Below are 18,920 nucleotides of genomic sequence, written 5' to 3'. Positions count from 1 at the left end.
TTGCTAACCTGCTCCGCTGCTGGCCTCGCTCCTGGTACCGGTCCAGCCAAGTATCTAGTTGTCCTTTGGACTCTGTATTGTCGATTTTCCGTGTGGCTTGGTTGTGACTGCTGTTAAAAATAGTTGTTCTTAGATTTGGTTGTGCACAGAGGCGAGGTGGATCCTCCATCTACGTCTCCATCTTGGCGGAAGTCTATATTTTATTCTAATCCAAATCCAAATATGATCAATACATTAGTCAATTGACATGAGCTTAAGTCTTTTTTACTCTATAGGTTTACTTTTTTTTCTTAGCAATTTTTCTATTGAAGAAACTAGGTTATTTGTCTGAGTTTCCACACAACGTAGATTTTTCTGATTGCATTCTTCTTGTTCCTTACATTAGCTGTTTATTGTAGATTTAACCATAGTTTTTATTGGGTTGGCCAAAATGTTGGTTTAGTTTTTTCTAGTAGTGCTTAGTTTCTTTTACTTCATTTCAGACAGTTTTGTTATAATGTATTGTGACAACTGTCATATCAATATGCATTAAAAAAACATCGAAATTATTTATTTTTGTGCAGCCATTTTAATATTAAAGATGGAAGAAAATACACATTTACAGCATAGTATGCTATTATTTCAAATTCCAACTGAAACACATAAAAACATTTGTGCAGTTTATGGAGAAGTTACTGTGACTGATCAGACATGTCAAAAGTGGTTTGCGAGGTTTCTTGGTACAATTGACATTTTGGCCAAATAATTCTTTGCTGTGGGGCTGTCTTATGCCTTGGAAGATGATTAGCAGCACCCCTGGCCTACCTACTAGAAGCTACCCACATGGGACATAGCCAACACACTCAAAATATCCAAATCAATAGTTATTGGTGAAAATGAAAAATGTGTTTTTTATATTATGAAAAAAACTAAACAGACTTTTTGACCAACCCAACAGTAAACACATTCATGAGTATGTATAAATTGCAGTCAAGAGGCACATGTTTGGTTGTGCCTCTTTTTGTAATGTTAGTTGTAATGGAAAATCATTTTCTTGGTCCTTTAATTAATCATAGATTGTAAAATCCTGATTTTTTTATTATATCATCCCTTTTTAATTGGTAGCTATGGTATTTCTATAAAGAAAAACTTAAATTTTTAAAAGTTTAAACAAAACTGGTTTAAAGAACATACCATTGGTTAGTCTAGGAACAGCTGTTACGGGAAAAGCATGATGAGTGTTTGATCCTATCCCATTATTTACCAGATTCCTAATAAAAAGATGGTTTTCTCATATCCCCCTGAGATAATTGAGTTTGTTGTTCATTTTAGTCTTATTATGAACTCATGGATTTAAGAATATTTAAAGTATCTATCTACCACATTTTTCTAGTGTCCCAATGCAGCTGCCTCCTGAATCCTTAGGACGCAATCTTAGCACTTTTTGGGAGCTTCCTTCTTTTTTGTGATGAAAAAATGTTCTGGGCTCCTAGCCATGTGATTTGCCTTTGGTGGATTCTGGATTTCTAGACCTCATTATAAAAATCTCCCTAACCTTTAGACCAGTGATTTTTGAACTATAGTATACATCAGAGTCACCTATAGGCCTTGTTAAAACACAGATCACTGAGCCTGATGTCTGGAGTTTCTGGTTTCTTTGGTAGGTTTGGAGTGAGGGCTAAGAATTCTCATTTCTAAGACTTTTGTTCCTTGATGATGCTCATTCTGCTGTTTTGGAGCCATGCTTTGAGAACTGCCTTAAATAATGTGAATAGACTCCTTGATATTCTGGCAAGATTTTTACTCTTTTAGAACATTTTTTTAGTCCATTAACCAAATAGTTTTGAAGGATTCAACAGTATAGTGTTAAGGTAAGAGTCACCAGTTTAGAACTTGGAACAGCTTTATTTTGTTTGTCATTATAATTAAGTCTGTAAATTATAATGAAAATTTGAAGTTTATTTTTGAAGGCTAAGTTAGTAAATTCTTAGTGATTCTAGCAATTTTTGATAAATTCATTGGCTAAAAGATGTCTTTTATAATATTTTACTTGAATTCTACTAATGTAAAATAACAAATGAATTTAATTAAATGTTATCCATATATTTTAATTTATATGGATATAAATTAAATTTTTATATGGATGTAAATTTAATTTATGCATGGATTTAAATCAAATTTATATATGGATATAAATTTAATTTATGTAATAGGAGAACCAGATTAATTAATTATTAATAACTAAAAGCTTCCCAAACATGTAAATTAATGTTGAATTGAGTTATTGAATAAGATTTGTAACTTGATGCTTTAAAGATCATTGGAAGATTATTTTCTATGTGTGGTTATCTTCCATTGATGTTAAAATATAGAGTTCTTTACTACTGATATAAAGATTTTTGTAATATTTAAACTTGAAGTGGAATATTTTATATAGCTAAATCTTGTCTTTATTTTATTAATTACGTGGTTTGAGCATGTTCTATATTGGGGAAATCAAATGATACAGCATATTTTGAACTTAAATTTACTTTTTCATATTTGCACTTATTAACCACATACTTTATTATATCTTTAAGATATAATGAAATGAAATAAGTGAAAATAAATTTAAACCCAGAATATAAATATTTGTTGGAGTTTTGTTCAGACTTTTTTCCTCCAGTATTATTCTCTTCTTTAAAATTTTAAACCAAGTCCCTTTTTGTTTTCTCATTAAATTTATACCACCATCTTTTCTTCTTTTCTTTACTGCTTTTTATATTCTCTTCTTCCTTCTTGTACACCACAATTCCTTGACTATAAAATTTTACTTTAAAAATTCACTCGAGAGCCTTTCAGTAAGACTAGTACAGTCTTCATATAGCACATAATTATCATATATTCACTTGGATTTGTCTTTGTGTTTACGAGTAGAAATTTGCCTTCAAAGATGTAGAGGATAAGAAAAATAGTCGATATAGATAATAATAGAATAGTAGGATAAGAAAGATGTAGAGGATAAGAAAAATGTTTGCTTATCTCATATAAATGATAAATTATCATGGAATATTACTTGAATTTCTCTACCAAAATCTTAAATTTCACCATTTAGGTATTAAAAGTGTATTTTATCTTTAATTCAGTGATTATTTTTTTGTTCTGACATGTTTCCAACTGCTTTAAAATACTTAATGATATATTGTTTTGTGATTTAATTTTCTCCAGGTTGAAATTCTTGAAAATGAAATTATTCAAGAAAAGCAAAGTCTTCAGAATTGTCAAAATTTAAGCAAGGATCTAATGAAGGAGAAGTCTCAGCTTGAAAAAACAATTGAAACACTTAGAGAAAATTCAGAGAAACAGGTTCATAAAACTTCTTATTAAGTATTGTAATAAAAAATTTATTAACAAAAGTTAGTTTATGCAAATGAAATATTCATGTAATATTAAAAGGACATATTTTATAATTATTTTAAATTTTAAAGTGAGATTTTACCTCCTTTTCTATGCTGTGTATTTTCAGAAAGTTAAAGGGAAAGATTAGAGTTTTTTAAGTTGCCTGTATGATTAATAATTATCTCATATAAAATTTTGCAGTACATGTGCTTTCAAGTGCCTGTGGAAAATGGCTGTTGAGTGGAGTTGGAGAGAAATGGGAGTGGAGTTGGAAAGTAATGCAGCTGTTCTCTCACTCCACTAAAAGAGGGAGAAGTGGTGTCAGCAACCATCTTGGATCCATTCAAATTTATTTTCAAGTAGTTGTCATTCTCATTTTATGCTTGAGGAAGTAACTGGATAGGTTGACTTGCTATTTTTAAATTTCTATTTATTTTTTAGATGTAAAAGAATTTGTTTTATATTATCTAGATCTAGTCCTTAGGCCACCTACAAAAATAGAGATTTCTGTAGAATTACAGAAGAAAAATTCTAGAGCTGTGCATGAATCTGTACTTTTACCAGGTTCTTAGGGGTTTATTTAACGTGCTAAATTTTGGAACTATTATATTAGGCTATGCCATGAATCGGATGGATTAGTTTTCAAAGTACCACGGGAGTTTGTTATTTTGATGTTTCCAAATAGAATTCTTTTGGAGACTCAATATACATACATACATACATACCCATAGATATACACATGTACAATACAGCAAATATTTACTGAAGACCTGTGTATAGGCATTGCAAAATTTATTTGTGAAAGTAAAAGCTTATATCCTCAGGGACATACGTGTGTACATATGTTTCACCTATATTCATGTTTGAATTTCAAATGTGCAATTAAATAATATGAAGATTATTTTTAATGATATTAAACACATTTCTCTTAATCATTCCTTTATATTATGAACTCCCTAAAGACAAGAACTTACAGGCCTTGCTGGTAGTGCACGTATAGGGTATTCTCACAGTAAATGTTTGTCAGAATTGAAAGTCAGATAGACATACTTAGCACCCTTTTATGTTCTGATTTCCCTACTAGCTTTTGGAAGGGAATAACAATATAATTTAAAATATTTAATTCTCGCTTAATTAAGTTTTTATTCTCTCCTGTCTTTTTTAAAATTAGATTAAAATATTGGAACAGGAAAATGAACATCTGAATCAAACTGTGTCTTCCTTAAGGCAGCGCTCCCAGATAAGTGCTGAAGCAAGGGTGAAAGACATTGAAAAAGAAAATAAAATTCTCCATGAATCTATCAAAGAAACAAGTAGCAAGCTAAGCAAGATTGAATTTGAAAAAAGACAAATTAGGAAAGAATTGGAACATTATAAAGAAAAAGGAGATCGAGCAGAAGAACTTGAAAATGAGTTGCATCATCTTGAAAAAGAAAATGAATTGTTACAGAAAAAAATAACCAATTTAAAAATTACCTGTGAAAAAATTGAGGCCTTAGAACAAGAAAATTCAGAGCTAGAAAGAGAAAATAGAAAATTTAAAAAGAGATTGGATAGCTTTAAAAACCTTTCTTTTCAATTAGAATCCCTAGAGAAAGAGAATTCCCAACTTGATGAGGAAAACTTAGAACTCCGAAGGAATGTGGAATCTTTAAAGTGTGCAAGTATGAAAATGGCTCAGCTACAACTAGAAAATAAAGAACTAGAAAGTGAAAAAGAGCAGCTTAAGAAGGGTTTAGAGCTTATGAAAGCTTCTTTCAAGAAAACGGAACGCTTAGAAGTTAGCTACCAGGGTTTAGATACAGAAAATCAAAGGCTACAGAAGGCTCTGGAGAACAGCAATAAGAAAATTCAGCAATTAGAAAGTGAACTACAAGACTTAGAGATGGAAAATCAAACATTGCAAAAAAACCTAGAAGAGTTAAAAATATCTAGCAAAAGACTAGAACAGCTAGAAAAAGAAAATAAGTCATTAGAGCAAGAGACTTCTCAACTGGAAAAGGATAAGAAACAACTGGAAAAGGAAAATAAGAGACTCCGACAACAAGCAGAAATAAAAGATACCACATTAGAAGAGAATAATGTGAAAATTGGAAATTTGGAAAAAGAAAACAAAACTCTATGCAAAGAGATTGGTATTTATAAAGAATCCTGCATTCGTCTGAAAGAATTAGAGAAAGAAAATAAGGAGCTTGTAAAAAGGGCAACTATTGATATAAAAACTTTGGTTACATTACGTGAGGTAAGTATGTTTATCTAAATTTAAGGAAAATATTTATATTTTTAATTTAAGACTACTCTTAAGTTTTATTGGAACCTATCAGTAATTTGTATCTTCTGCTGATGGCTATAAAATTGAAATTTAGAATTAGAAGTAGAGACTATTTTCAAGTTTCCTACTTTTGTTAAACTACTAAGTACATATAATTGTTTTTTTTTAATTTTTTTATTGATTATGCTGTTACAGTTGTTCTAGTCCCCCTTTCATTCCCCTCCACCCTACCCCCATCCCCACCATTACCCCCCCTTTAGTTTATGACCATGTGTCTCAAGTCCTTTAGATTCTATATTTCCCATGCTATTCTTGCCCCCCATCTATTTTCTATCTACTGTCTATGCTACTTATTTTCTGTACCTTCTCCCCCCTTCTCCTCCTCCCACTCCCCTGTTGCTAACCCTCCTTGAGATCTTCATTTCTATGTTTCCACTCCTGATCTAGCTGTCCTTTTAGTTTGCTTTTGTTTTAGGTGTGATTGTTAGTAACTGTGAGTTTGCTGTCCTTTCACTGTTAATCTTTTTTATCTTCTTTTTCTTAGATAAGTCCCTTTAACATTTCATATAATAAGGGCTTGGTGATGATGAACTCCTTGAATTTGACCTTATCTGAGAAGCACTTTATCTGTCCTTCCATTCTAAATGAAAGTTTTGCTAGATAGAGCAATCTTGGTTGTAGGTCTTCGGTTTTCATGACTTGGAATAGCTCTTTCCAGCCCCTTCTTGCCTGTAAGGTCTCTTTTGAGAAATCAGCTGACAGTCTGATGGGGACTCCTTTGTAGGTGACTGTCCCCTTATCTCTTGCTGCTTCTAGGATTCTCTCCTTCATTTTAATCTTGGCTAATGTAATTATGATGTGCCTTGGTGTGTTCCTTCTTGAGTCCAACTTCTTTGGTACTCTCTGAGCTTCCTGGATTTCCTGGAAGTCTATTTCCTTTGCCAGATTGGGGAAATTCTCCTTTATTATTTGTTCAAATAAGTTTTCCACTGGTGGCTGTGCCTTTCCCCCTTCTGGTACCCCTATAATTCGGATGTTGGAGCGTTTAAAGATGTCCTGGAGGTTCCTAAGACTCTCCTCATTTCTTTGAATTCTTGCTTCTTGACTCTTTTCTGTTTGGCCATTATTTGCTTTCTTCTGGTCCACTCCATTGATTTGAGTCCCAGTTTCCTTTTCATTGCTATTGGTGTCCTGTGCAATTCCTTCATTTCAATTAGTTTCGCCTTCATATATTTGTGTAATTTGTGGCTATAATCAACCAGTTCTGTGAGGATCCTGATCACCAGTGTTTTAAACTGTGTGTCTGAGAGTTTTGCTATTTCTTCATCACTTAGATCTATAGGCTCTGAGGCTATGAGATCTTCCTGCGCCATTTTTGGTCTGTTCGAGCCCTTTAAGTGTGAGAAGCGGCGCCTTGGACTCCCAGGTCGCTGGGTTGTGACGCTGTATGTGGGGGCGTGGTCAGAGCGGGGAAATGGCGACCCCCCTCTGCTGTTTCTCACAGCTGGGAGGAGCAGCGTCTGAGGTGGTTCACCTGGGCCGGGCCACTCAGAATCGCTGGGTTATGAGGCTGTATGTGGGGGCGTGGTCAGAGCAGGGAAATGGTGGCGCCCTCCACTGCTGCTTTCTGCGGGGACCCTCTGGGTCCCGGTCCAATCGCCCACTCCCTCGCCTGCCCACCCGCGCACAAATGTGCGACCACAGTCAACATGCAGCCCCGCTCCCCCGTTGTCTCCCCCGCGGTCGCTGGCCTGGTCGCTCGCTCCTTCGCTCACTAGGTCCAACCCTGCGCCTGGATTCTGCGCGCCTGAGTCCGTCTGACCGAGTTTTCTTGTGCAGCCCCGCTTCACCAGCCGCTGGTTTCGCTCCTTACCTGTCAGGCTAAAGAATTTGTTGTTAGCGGACTTCCGAAAAGTTCAATTTTCCGTGTTCTGGCTGTGTTTTCTGTTGCTAATATTTCGTTGTCTCTAAACTTGGTTGTGTGAGAAGGCACGGCACATCCACCTATGCCTCCATCTTGGCGGAAGTCTATAATTGTATTTTTAAAGAAATTGTACTAATAAAGATTCCATGGGATATCTGACTTATTACAGCATAATTTTACTTTGACATTATATTGAAATATTTGATCAAGGCTCTTACTGAATGCTAAGTATAAAGGGAAGCATGATAGCCACTATTTATTGACTGCCAACTGTGTGTCAGATACTGGGCTAAGGACCTCATAAGTTGTAGTTGTATATATTCATATAACTTTTATGACCAATTTTTATAGATATTATTTCTATTAGATTAAAAAACCGAGGTTCAGAGATATTAAGTAATTCAGGATGACACAGTTAACAAATTGCAAACTTGGATTGCTAGATTCAAATCTAGATTTTTCAGATGCCAAAGTTCCATGAATTTTGATCTCTAAGGTAGAGAAGAATTCAAATCAGGTTGAACTTACAGGTCAACACTGAACAATTGGTAGTTACTTGGGTCTGTGTGTTGAGAAAAATTCTGAAATTTATAGGAATAGGAGTAGGTCTTTAAAACATGGTCGGTCCAGAGCAGAAGATACCATGCTTGGTTCTTTTTTGCTATCCCTGTGCTATACTATATATGATAACCCTTTAAGTTCAGTTTAAAAGTATTTTAGTTAGCATTCTGGTAGAAAGTCACATTGGAAGTCCGCATTTCTGCTAAAGAGGCATTGGGATGGATCATTATAAGCAATTCATTTTGTTTTTTCTGTTGTTCTACAGTCTCACAGACATGAACCACAAGTTTCCTATGTTCGCACTTCTTAGAATGCCCCCTAGTTCTAAAGATCTATATCCTCTTCCTTGGGAAGAAGGATGCTTGTGAGATAAGGGTGGTGTTGTATCAGAAAAAACATACACTATATTTCTAACTCATTATTGAAAACTTAAAGAATATGTATTTTTCCCCACAGTCTGAAATGTAAAATATGGATTTACAAGTAAAGAGTACATGATTTCTCTTTTTAGTTTTAAACACTAAAAAGTTAAAAAGAAGTATTAGCCAAAAAAAGACAAAACTATTCTGTTTGGACTACATTATATTATTGTTGCTTAACTAATAAATGTTGAAGGAAAAGTTCTACCACATTTAGGTCTTTACTGCTTTGAATCATACATATTCCTGAATGGTGGTAGTTAGAATCTTGGTTGAATTTCCTAGATGTTTATGTTCGTGACACTTAATGTGGATTTTACATTCTTTTTTAAAATAAGGATTTGGTGAGTGAAAAATTAAAGACTCAACAAATGAATAATGATCTCGAAAAATTAACCCATGAGCTTGAGAAGATAGGGTTAAATAAAGAGCGACTCTTACATGATGAGCAAAGTACTGATGACAGGTGAGTATTAAGTCTATTTGGCAAGCAGTTTAAATTATTATTTGTTTGTTCAAACATTCATTTCTTTCCTGTACTAGCTACAGAATACATTTATGTATTTTATTTCACTATTTCTGGTTCCTTTCTTCCCTTAGAGAAAGTTTTATAGGATAAAAATAGGATAAGACAATGTAATATTGATCTAAGAAAAAAATGCTAAAATGTTATATAAATACAGTTTCATAATGGGAAAACAGGATGCCACCTAGGTAGGAGAAGATACAGGGTTCTAATTGCCTGTGAAAATAGAATGAGACATTAACAAAAAACAAACCCCTCTCTGGTGAAATATGCATTCAGTTTAAGCAAGTTATTTTTTTATTTGAATTATGTGCTTAAATGCCTCAATTCTTTTATTATTTTGGGTGCCAAAATGTGGACTTAAAGAGAAATGGAAGAAAACTGTGTAACAAAGAAAAATGTATTGAGAAGCAATTCAGGAGTAAAAAATAAGGTAGAAAAATAAGGCTTGACAAACAGAATGAAAGATTAACATACACCATTTAATTTTGAGAATGATCAATGAAGTTTGAAAGAAAATTTTTGTTACATGTAATTACAGTTTGTCAAACAATCAGATTTTCAAGTAGTCTACTAGTTAGCATTTAATCAGCTACATGATTCCAGCTAGAAGTGTGTATTGTTATGAAAATTGTTTTATGTAGGCTAGCTTTTAATTCATTGGATTTTTTTTAATTAGTGATTTGTATTTATCATCTATCATTAATTAAAGTAAATATTTTTCTTCTAATCAAATTATATAGGGAAAAATTAATGCTGACTATATGGGATTTGTTTATGTAATCTTGAGAAATTTAAAGTTAATAGAACATTGATATTTTTAAAGGTTAGTTCTATAATAATAGAAGCTATTCGAGGCATTTATTCTAGTAATCAAATCAAGCATCCATAATTAAATTAACTTTATAGGTATATCATGAGAAAAAAATTCATTTAAACAGATAGTCAAGGGCCAACTTAGTTGACTGTCTCTTAATATACATACTGAATATGCATCACTTCTTTATTCAAATAGATTTATTACCTGCCATTTGTAAGACATTTAAAAAATTGACTCCCCTCCCCCAAAAAGTAGGGTAAACCGTGTAGTTGCCCTAACTGATCTTGTGTTACAAATTTATGAACCCGGCTTTAGATAGGCCCTTCATACTGTTTGGTACCTCTTGTCAAACCTTAATTCATACAGTTGGTTAATGTTAATTGAGCTCTTTTATTTTCTGCTGATTATCAGGCATCAAAGAAATGATAATGCTTAGTCTAAACCTTGAAGAATGACAGAAATTTGCAAAGTGGAAACTGGAGAATAAAGCACAGAAGTGTCTGGGGCAATTCTTAAGAGTGACATGAAAGATAGATTAGAATAGAGGCAATTTGGAGGCACAGAGACCAATTAGGAAGGTATTGTAATATTCTAAGCAAGAGAGAATATAGAAGCTCACAGACATAAGTTACTTTAACATTCCTCTCCTCCATCTTGGAATTTATGTATATCTGCATTTGTCTTTACCTTTTATCTCTGATGTTGTCATTAATTTTGTTAGTCTAATCTTTTCATCATTCCAATTGATGTCATTCCCTCTACCCTCCTTCGAAGACACAGTTATTAAGATATTCTTGCCATAAAGGAATAGTTTAGTTGAGGAATTGAATGTATAAATAGATAAACAAAAATGCTGCAAAGCAAATTCAGTGTTAGAGTTGTGAACAATGCTATGCAATCACTTTTGTCTTTCTGTTTTAACAACTCTTGTGTCTTTTCTTTCAGTATAGTTTCCTAGTGTTAGGTTCTCAGGCCTTTTATCACTTCATTCTGTTGCTGAACATTCGCATTATTTCACCTGGTATCCATTATTATTCTCTGCTTACTGGACAGTCCAGAAGCAACTCAGGCATCACAGATTCAACATCCAAAGACAGACTCATTAAATGCTTTGAAAATGTTTGTTAACTCAAGCTGACACCAAGTGAGTGAAATCTGTTCTCTGTTCTCAATGAACTTAAAACCTGGTTGAGCAGAAAATATATAAATTAATTACAGTGCACAACAGAATATTATTAAATTGTTTATTATATACTTTAGGTTTTAATTTGGTTTTGTCATCAGGTTCTTGGGTGTAAGACATGTATTAGTCATAATTCCTAGTTTATGATGTACTCTCATACTGTAAAAAGAACAAGAATAATGTAATTATTCATGAACACACCATTAAAAAAGATAACTGAAATATTGACATTCACATCTATCTGCCTCTTCTCACTCTGTCACCAGTGTCCTGTGTCTGTAGTGTACCATTCGCTTTTTAGAATATTCTGCATGTACTTTATATACTGAAGACAAAATCTTCAGTGAATTTTGAGTCTTAAATATTAGTATGTTCTTATGTAAATACTTTACACTTAATATTACAGACAGATGTTTTATTATATAATAAGTACTTTACTTTTTATAGAGCCTAGTCTTATAAAACTGAAAGGAATATTTTAAGACTTATAAAACTAAACAGTATATCATGCCTCTTTCAAATATTAATTTTTGCTTTTGACAATGTGGACTATAATCTGGAGCTCTGTTTACTCAGTGATTTTTGTTTTTCATTACCAGGAATAGTTTTAAAGGGTGATACTGGGGCATTAAGAGGAGATTAATTTAATTTGCCAGTTAAAAAAGAAACTATATTGTAAGATCTATTTATGGCACAAGTGTCTGTGGTCATAAATTATCTTTAAAAATAATTTTCTGACCACCAATAACAAACTTTTATTATTTTTATACTTGCATAGTAGATACAAACTTTTGGAATCAAAATTAGAATCCACTCTAAAGAAGTCTCTTGAAATAAAAGAGGAAAAAATTGCTGCTTTAGAAGCTCGATTAGAAGAATCTACAAATTATAACCAGCAATTGCGCCAAGAACTTAAGACAGTAAGTGATTTCCTTAGAAAGAATTTTAACTGTTAAATATTTGTAGAGAAAATTATAAAGTAGAAAATAAAACTATAACATTATTTTATTAGTATTTTGTTTTTTCTTAAATTTGAGTGTGTTCTTAAATAGATCTTTATCATGTAGTTTATAACAAACTGTATTTTTTCTATGCACTATAAGTTGTTCAGTCCTATTTCATGTGTGTATGCCCCCATACAGTTAAAGACATACCAGAGTGGTGAGAGTGGGGTAGGGAAAAGGCACGGTTATTTCATGGGTAAAAGCTTTCAATTCAGTACTAACACTTCACTCTGATACTTTTTTCCTATTGAGAATCCAGATTAGAAGTTTGATAGACAAAGATGCAGGTATGAGAATACCAAGTTGAGGGGAATCATATGTAGTACAAGAAAGCACCTGATCTCATAAATTTTGAGGGTTTTTCCAGGATCTGTTTTCTTGTGATGTTTAGATTTATTCAGTGAATTAAACAAGGTAGGGGCAACTGTCTGTTTTTCCTACATGAATAAATTGAAAATGAAGGGACTTGCCCATTCCATTGGGCTAATATACTAGATTGAGGGGATTATATTCTGGTTTATTCTGTCTTTAACATCTCTGTAGTGCTTCTAGGAATGGTTTTATAGTCAACTAAATATTCAACCTTACAAGATTGCTATAGGCCACATTGAGTACCATTTGATTCAGAATACCATAAGATACAAGTAGATAGCATGGCACTGTCAGGTGTCCTTCTTCACATGGTTGTCTGAGAGTCTTCTCACCAGATGACAATTCAGATGCAAGTGAGATTCATGATGGATGTGTGTGGGAACTTCCATGGCTTTAAGACCTTATGCTCCACAGCAGTTATAATCTTTTGCAACAGCTTCAAGGGTTAGATTTAAGATCTCCACAATAGTTATTACCAATTTTAAGAGTTACTGCACTCAAGAGAAGTTCAAAGATACGGTTTTCTATTAGGTATTTCTAGTTCTCCCAGTCTAAATACAGTTTACCAATGAGAGGTCATATTTCCCATAAGCAAACCTGCCTGGTAACATAGAACATTCCAATTTTAACAGGTTTATAGAGAAAGTTTACCAGATCAGTTTCTGATACAGAAAGGAAAAAAAGATTTTGTTCCTCATTTGTCCTTACCATCATTGCTGGTATTTGTCTCAGACATTACCATGGAACAAGTATTGTTAGAGAAGAAATTTTAGAACTTTGTTAACATAAAGGATTATCCAAAAACTAAGGAAAATTTGGTGCCAGATTTGATTAATCTGTTTTATTTCTTAAATTTTTTTACTATATTAAGCAGTATAACTAGATTACAAGTAAAGTCAACTAATGAAGCCATTCAGCTAGAAAATAAGTGGGTTTGCATATGAGTTGGTATATATGTATTCCTAGTCTAAAGGGTGGATATTTAAAATTCCATCATCATCTTTTACTTCCAGCCATTTTGGCATAACTACTATGGCAGGACTGGCTTCCTGCCATAAACACACATTCAGTTGGAATTACACTGTTCTAACTTTAAGTGTAATATATGAAAACATATACCACTTGAAGATAGACTATGAAAGTTAAATGTGAATACTATAAGGCCTAAAGTAACTTTACTAAACTAGCACGACAAAGAGGTATGGCTAACATGCCAGCAAAAGGGATAAAATAGTATTATAAAAAAATCCAAAAGAAGGCAGAAAAATTAAAAAGGTAGAACAAAGTACACATTAGACAAATGTAAAACAAATAGCAAGATGGCAGCTTTAAATCAAATCATACCAATAATCATATTAAATATAAAAGATGTGAAACCCTGGGTAAAAGAGATTAATGGATTAGATAAAATGCAAGACCTATCTACCTATATGCTGCTTCTAAGGAACCTTGATGGAAAATGATGTTTTATTTTTTGTGTGAACATAAATTAGAGATTCTGATTAATGCACATAAAGGAACCTTGTTCAAAATTTAGTTGTAAGAACCATGGTCTAACGATGAAAAGCTTTGAGATTCTCAGTTCTTCTTAATAATGGCATATGTCTATAACCTTTTTAAGTCTAGGAGGAAAAAAGACCCTGTGGGAAATTAATGTAAAATAGGAGACTGGAAATAATGTCACTCATCTATGTTATTAAAGTATTATTGGATCTCAAAACATGTATTAGATCCCTTGCCAAGCTTTAAATTACATTCTGTCTTGGCTCTTTTTCCTTTAGTCTCACATCATTATTTTCTAACTCAATAGTAACAGATTTTATTGTTGAGTCATAAGGTTTCTTAAAATGTTCATTAAAAGTTGAATTATTTGAAGTGTTTATCCTTGCCTTAATAAAAAGTTTGGGTTAATTTAGAAATTTATGAAAATGTCTCCTAGGATAAATTAGTGATTCAGGATAAGTGTAAGAATAATCCTATCAAATTGAAGAGAGCTATTAAATTAAGAAGCAATTTTGGTAATGTAAGTTGACCAAATTGTTCATTTTGAGCTGGCTCTCTTAAAGTAGGATTTGGTTGTAGTCACACCAGAAGATCTTTGATAAGATATATCCTTGGATTGTTCATTCCTTATCAAGTGAATTACAGTAATTATAAGTGATAGATCAAAATTTGAATAAACAAGTCATTAATTTGTTTAACACAGCTCATTCTGGGCAACATATCCTTCATGAAAGGGCAGACATGTAGATCCTTCCTCAATTTTAATTTAGATCTTTTTTTAAAAGATTTTATTTATTTATTTTTAGAGAGTGGCGAAGCGAGGGAGCAAGAGAGAAACAATCGATGTGTGAGAGATTCATCGATTGATTGCACACCCCCAACTAGGGATCTGGCCTGCAACCCAGGCATGTGCCCTGATGGACCTCGAACTGGTGACTCCTCGGTTCACAGGCCAGCACTCAATCCACCGAGCCACACCAACCAGGGCATAATTTAGATCTCTTTTTAAGAGAAATTATTACATGTCTGTATTTGTGCAATTATTACAAACCTGTATTTGTTCTTTACATGGGCATCTCTGAAATCTCTAAATCAGCTATAGATATAGCTGTAAAACAGTTGTTGGTATTTAGCAAGTGTCTTAGTCTTCAGCAACATTTTTATCATAAACAATAGAAGAAATTACAGAATATATTGTAGGAGTGTGGCGCATGAGCAGAGGATATTTAACATTTTCTAAGAGGAAAAGAATTGTATTTTACAAAGCATAAGTTGTGGTTATGCTAATAGTGAAAATTGTTTATGTTATTTGTATTTTTCCCTCTTTAAAATTATTTTTATTGAATTTATTGGGGTTATATTGGTTATAAATAAAATTATATAGGCTTAAGGTGTACAATTTCATAATACATTATCTGTACATCATATTTTTAAATAAAACGTGTCTCACACTCATCAGACTAATGCAGAGTCAAATTAATAGAACTTAGGTGAAAAATAGAACTTAGGTGATTTTTTTCCCCCATTAAAATATTTTAAATAAAATTTTAGGTGAAAAAGAATTATGAAGCCCTTAAACAGAGACAAGATGAGGAAAGGATGCTACAGAGCCCTCCTTCAACTTCTGGTGAAGATAGCAAATGGGAGCGAGAAAGTCAAGAAACAACCAGAGAGCTTCTAAAAGTAAAAGACAGATTAATTGAAGTAGAAAGAAATGTAAGTATTTTAAAATGTTTAATAGGAATAAGGATTTTTAGAAATAATATATAACTCAGAAAATGTATCTAATCTGTGTTTGTAGCTTTGTTCATTTTATACTTTCTTGATTGATTTTTGTAATGTAAAGACAAGAACTCTAATTTATTTTTCTCCATCCTCCTCACATAAGTCCATCAGCAAGCTTTGTCATCTCCATCTTCAAAATATAACCCAAATCTGTTGACTTCTCTCCATCTTTGCTATTACCTTTCTAGTGCAAGGTGCCATCATCTCTCATCTGGACTATTAAAATATCCTCCTAATTGGCCTTCCCTCTTCCACTCCTGGCCCAATCTAATGCTTTCTCAATGCAATAGTCAAAGTTATTTTTAAAAACATAACAGAAACCATGTCACTTTCATACTTAAGATCTTCAGTAGCATCCCATTTGAATTAAAATAAAATCCAAATTCTTTGCTGTGTACTGTAAGATCGGTCCTTCCTGACATTGCCATACCTGGCCTAGTACCATACCACCCGTCTATTCACTCTGTTTATTAATCTGGGGACAATATTATCTGTTAATGTCTGGAAAACACAAAAAACAATGCCTGGCACATAACTAAAGTAAATTAGTGCTTGTCATATTGGCATTTTTCTGTTTGTTTCTACCTCAGACCTTACTGTTTGCTTCTCCTGCTGGAAACATTGGCTGGCTTCCCTCAGAATTCAGGTCTCATGTCATATATCTCCTGCAAGATGTCTTCCCTGACCACTTTCCTCAGTAAAGAAGCTATCTCCAGCCTAAATTGATCACTGTCACACCACTGCCTTATTTAGTTTCTTCATAGCACTTTTTACCTATGAAATTACATTATTTATTTATGCATTTGTTGTTTATCTACTAAAAAAAAAGCTCCTCGAAAGCAGGTAGTTTGTCTTTGTGTTTCACCTCTGTGCCTTCAGTATGTAGAATAATGCCTGGTAGATAGCAAGCACTTAAATATTTGCTGAATGAGTCCAGTAAACAATAATTAAATGAATTCAACAAACATGCTCGAAGATGAATAGGCTTTAGAAAGTCGCATCCCAACAGGTAAAATAGTTGTGGTTATTGTTTTTCAGTATAACATTAATTTAAAACTTTAGGCCAAAAATTAATCCCTTTTTTCTTTTTAAATTATTTTTTAAATTTATTTTAATTGTTGTTCAAGTACAGTTTTCTGTCCTTTACTCCCATCCCAGCCCACCCCCCAAAAATTAATCTCTTATACCATTGATTTCTACTTTCTTATCCAATAATAATTACTATGAACATCTTACCCATAAAAAATGTTTGTGGTTTATCTATGTATAAAAGTATATTTCTTGCCCTGGCCAGTTGGTTCTGTTAATTGGAGTGTCATCCCCTTGCATGAGGGTTGCAGGTTCAATTGCCAGTCTGGGCACATGCAGGGAGCAAGCAATGAGTGTGTGGATAGGTGGAACAACAAATTGATGTTTCTCGCTCTTTGTCTGTCTCTCCCTTCCTCTCTCTCTCTCTAATTAATTTCTAAAAATGTTTTTAAAAAGTATATTTTCTTTCTTTTTTAAAAAAATCCATACCTGAAGATATGCTTATTGATTTTTAGAGAGAGAAGAAGGGAGGAAGGGAGGGACAGAGATAGAGAGAGACAGAGAAATGTCAATGTGAGAAACATTGATCATTTGCTTCCCTTATGCACCCTGACTGGGCATCAAACCCACAACCTAGGTATGTGTCCTGGCCAGGGATTCAGCCCACAACCTTTTGGTGTACAGAATGATGTTCCAACCAACTGAGCCATACAGCCAGGGCAAAAGTATATGTCTTTTACAAATATACACCTGTGGAATCATATATACTATTTTTACTTGAATTTTTCAATTATGTTGTCTTAGAGATCTATTTTAGCAAATGTAGATCTGTCTCATTTTAATAACTACTTATTCCATAATGTGGATATATTAGCATAGTTTATTTAAATAAATTCCATATCAATGGACATTTAGGGGCTTTTTCCTCAGATTTTGCTGCAATGAAAATCTATGTATAAATATGTTCATAGAATGGTAAATTCCTGACAGTTAAATTGCTAGTCTAAAGGGGATATATACATATTAGAGTGCATATTTGCATAATTTTGATACTATATTAGTCTTTCAAAATCACATTAATTTTCAGTCCCAGTACTAGAGTACCTATTTTTCCAGAATAACTTTGGGTTTTAGCAGCCTTTTAGTTTTTGTTAAAGTGATAGGAGAAAATATTTTAATTTGCATGCTTAAATGATAGCAATCTATTTTATATTTTTCATATATTTATAGGCCATGTATGAATACACATGTTTAATTATTCAATGATATATACATGTATATACCTCTATCATTTAGATTAATAATTACATGTCAGACAATTTGGCAGGCATATTAAGTCCTATAATCAGAATCTCTTTCCCACTGACTTCCTTTAAAAATTTCCATTGGGGTAAAAGTTACTTGGTTGTCATATTAGTCATTTTATGTAAGGGGATTATAAAGATAGCTAACCCTATATTAGGTAAGTTTTTGTGTTTTTGCCAGTGTATTTGCTAACCACAAACTTTCTCGTTGTAAATTTTCCCTGCTCCGAGATATCCTTTCTGCTCTCAGCTATCTCTTCCATTTGTTACACACTGTAGGAATTTTTCTTATTCCTAGGATCACTGGAGAATGTATATTTTGGTTTCTAAAGAGCTGAACCACAGTAGTACTTAACATATGTAACTGGAAAATGATTTACCTCTTTGGTGTATTCTATATAGTGTTTTCCATATACATATTTTATCCTCTTTATTTCAACAAAATGAACAAAAGAAGCAATCCAGTAGGAAAAGCGATCTTGAAGCGTTTTACTTTCTTGGTTTTGATTTTTATGGTATAATATGTGGGTTACATCATGACTTGTCTTTTATGCAGTGACAAGTAGTGTATATATAACATGAGACCCTATAAAGTGAAATGTTATTTTTGCTCCTTAATGTAGATAGGATAAAAGTGATTTGTTGGGATTCATTTGTAAATTTTTATGCACATTGCAATTATATACAAATTCTGGCCATTTTGTATATTAAAGTATTAGACTTTGGTTTTCTAGAGGGTTCTTTGTTTATATTTCTATGCTAATTTTTAATGAAATATTATTTAGAAATAATCCTGAAAATGTAATATTTATGACAAACATTTGTAAAATCTAGAACATTAAGTGTGAAGATCTATGATTT

At 32.9% G+C, this 18,920-nt stretch overlaps 1 protein-coding gene across 11 annotated transcripts in view; it reads left to right on the top strand.

Moving 5' to 3' along the window:
* CCDC88A (coiled-coil domain containing 88A) overlaps positions 1-18,920 on the top strand; it is a 139,658-nt gene that overhangs the window by 89,252 nt on the left and 31,486 nt on the right. For 9 of the 11 annotated variants that reach the window (XM_037125766.2, XM_037125764.2, XM_037125762.2 and 6 more), the window contains exons 14-18: positions 3,187-3,324; positions 4,529-5,599; positions 8,872-8,999; positions 11,841-11,982; positions 15,493-15,657. In XM_037125766.2, the coding sequence (XP_036981661.2) occupies positions 3,187-3,324; positions 4,529-5,599; positions 8,872-8,999; positions 11,841-11,982; positions 15,493-15,657 (1,644 nt within the window). The remainder of the gene's footprint in view (positions 1-3,186; positions 3,325-4,528; positions 5,600-8,871; positions 9,000-11,840; positions 11,983-15,492; positions 15,658-18,920) is intronic. The other 2 variants (XM_037125765.2, XM_037125758.2) reach the window with 1 other exon arrangement.

Source organism: Artibeus jamaicensis, unplaced genomic scaffold (assembly GCF_021234435.1).
Source record: "Artibeus jamaicensis isolate MK-2021 breed Jamaican fruit bat unplaced genomic scaffold, CSHL_Jam_final contig_465, whole genome shotgun sequence".
Lineage (NCBI taxonomy): Eukaryota > Metazoa > Chordata > Mammalia > Chiroptera > Phyllostomidae > Artibeus > Artibeus jamaicensis.
Note: the sequence above shows the minus strand (reverse complement) of the source record. Positions and strands in the feature narration are given on the sequence as shown.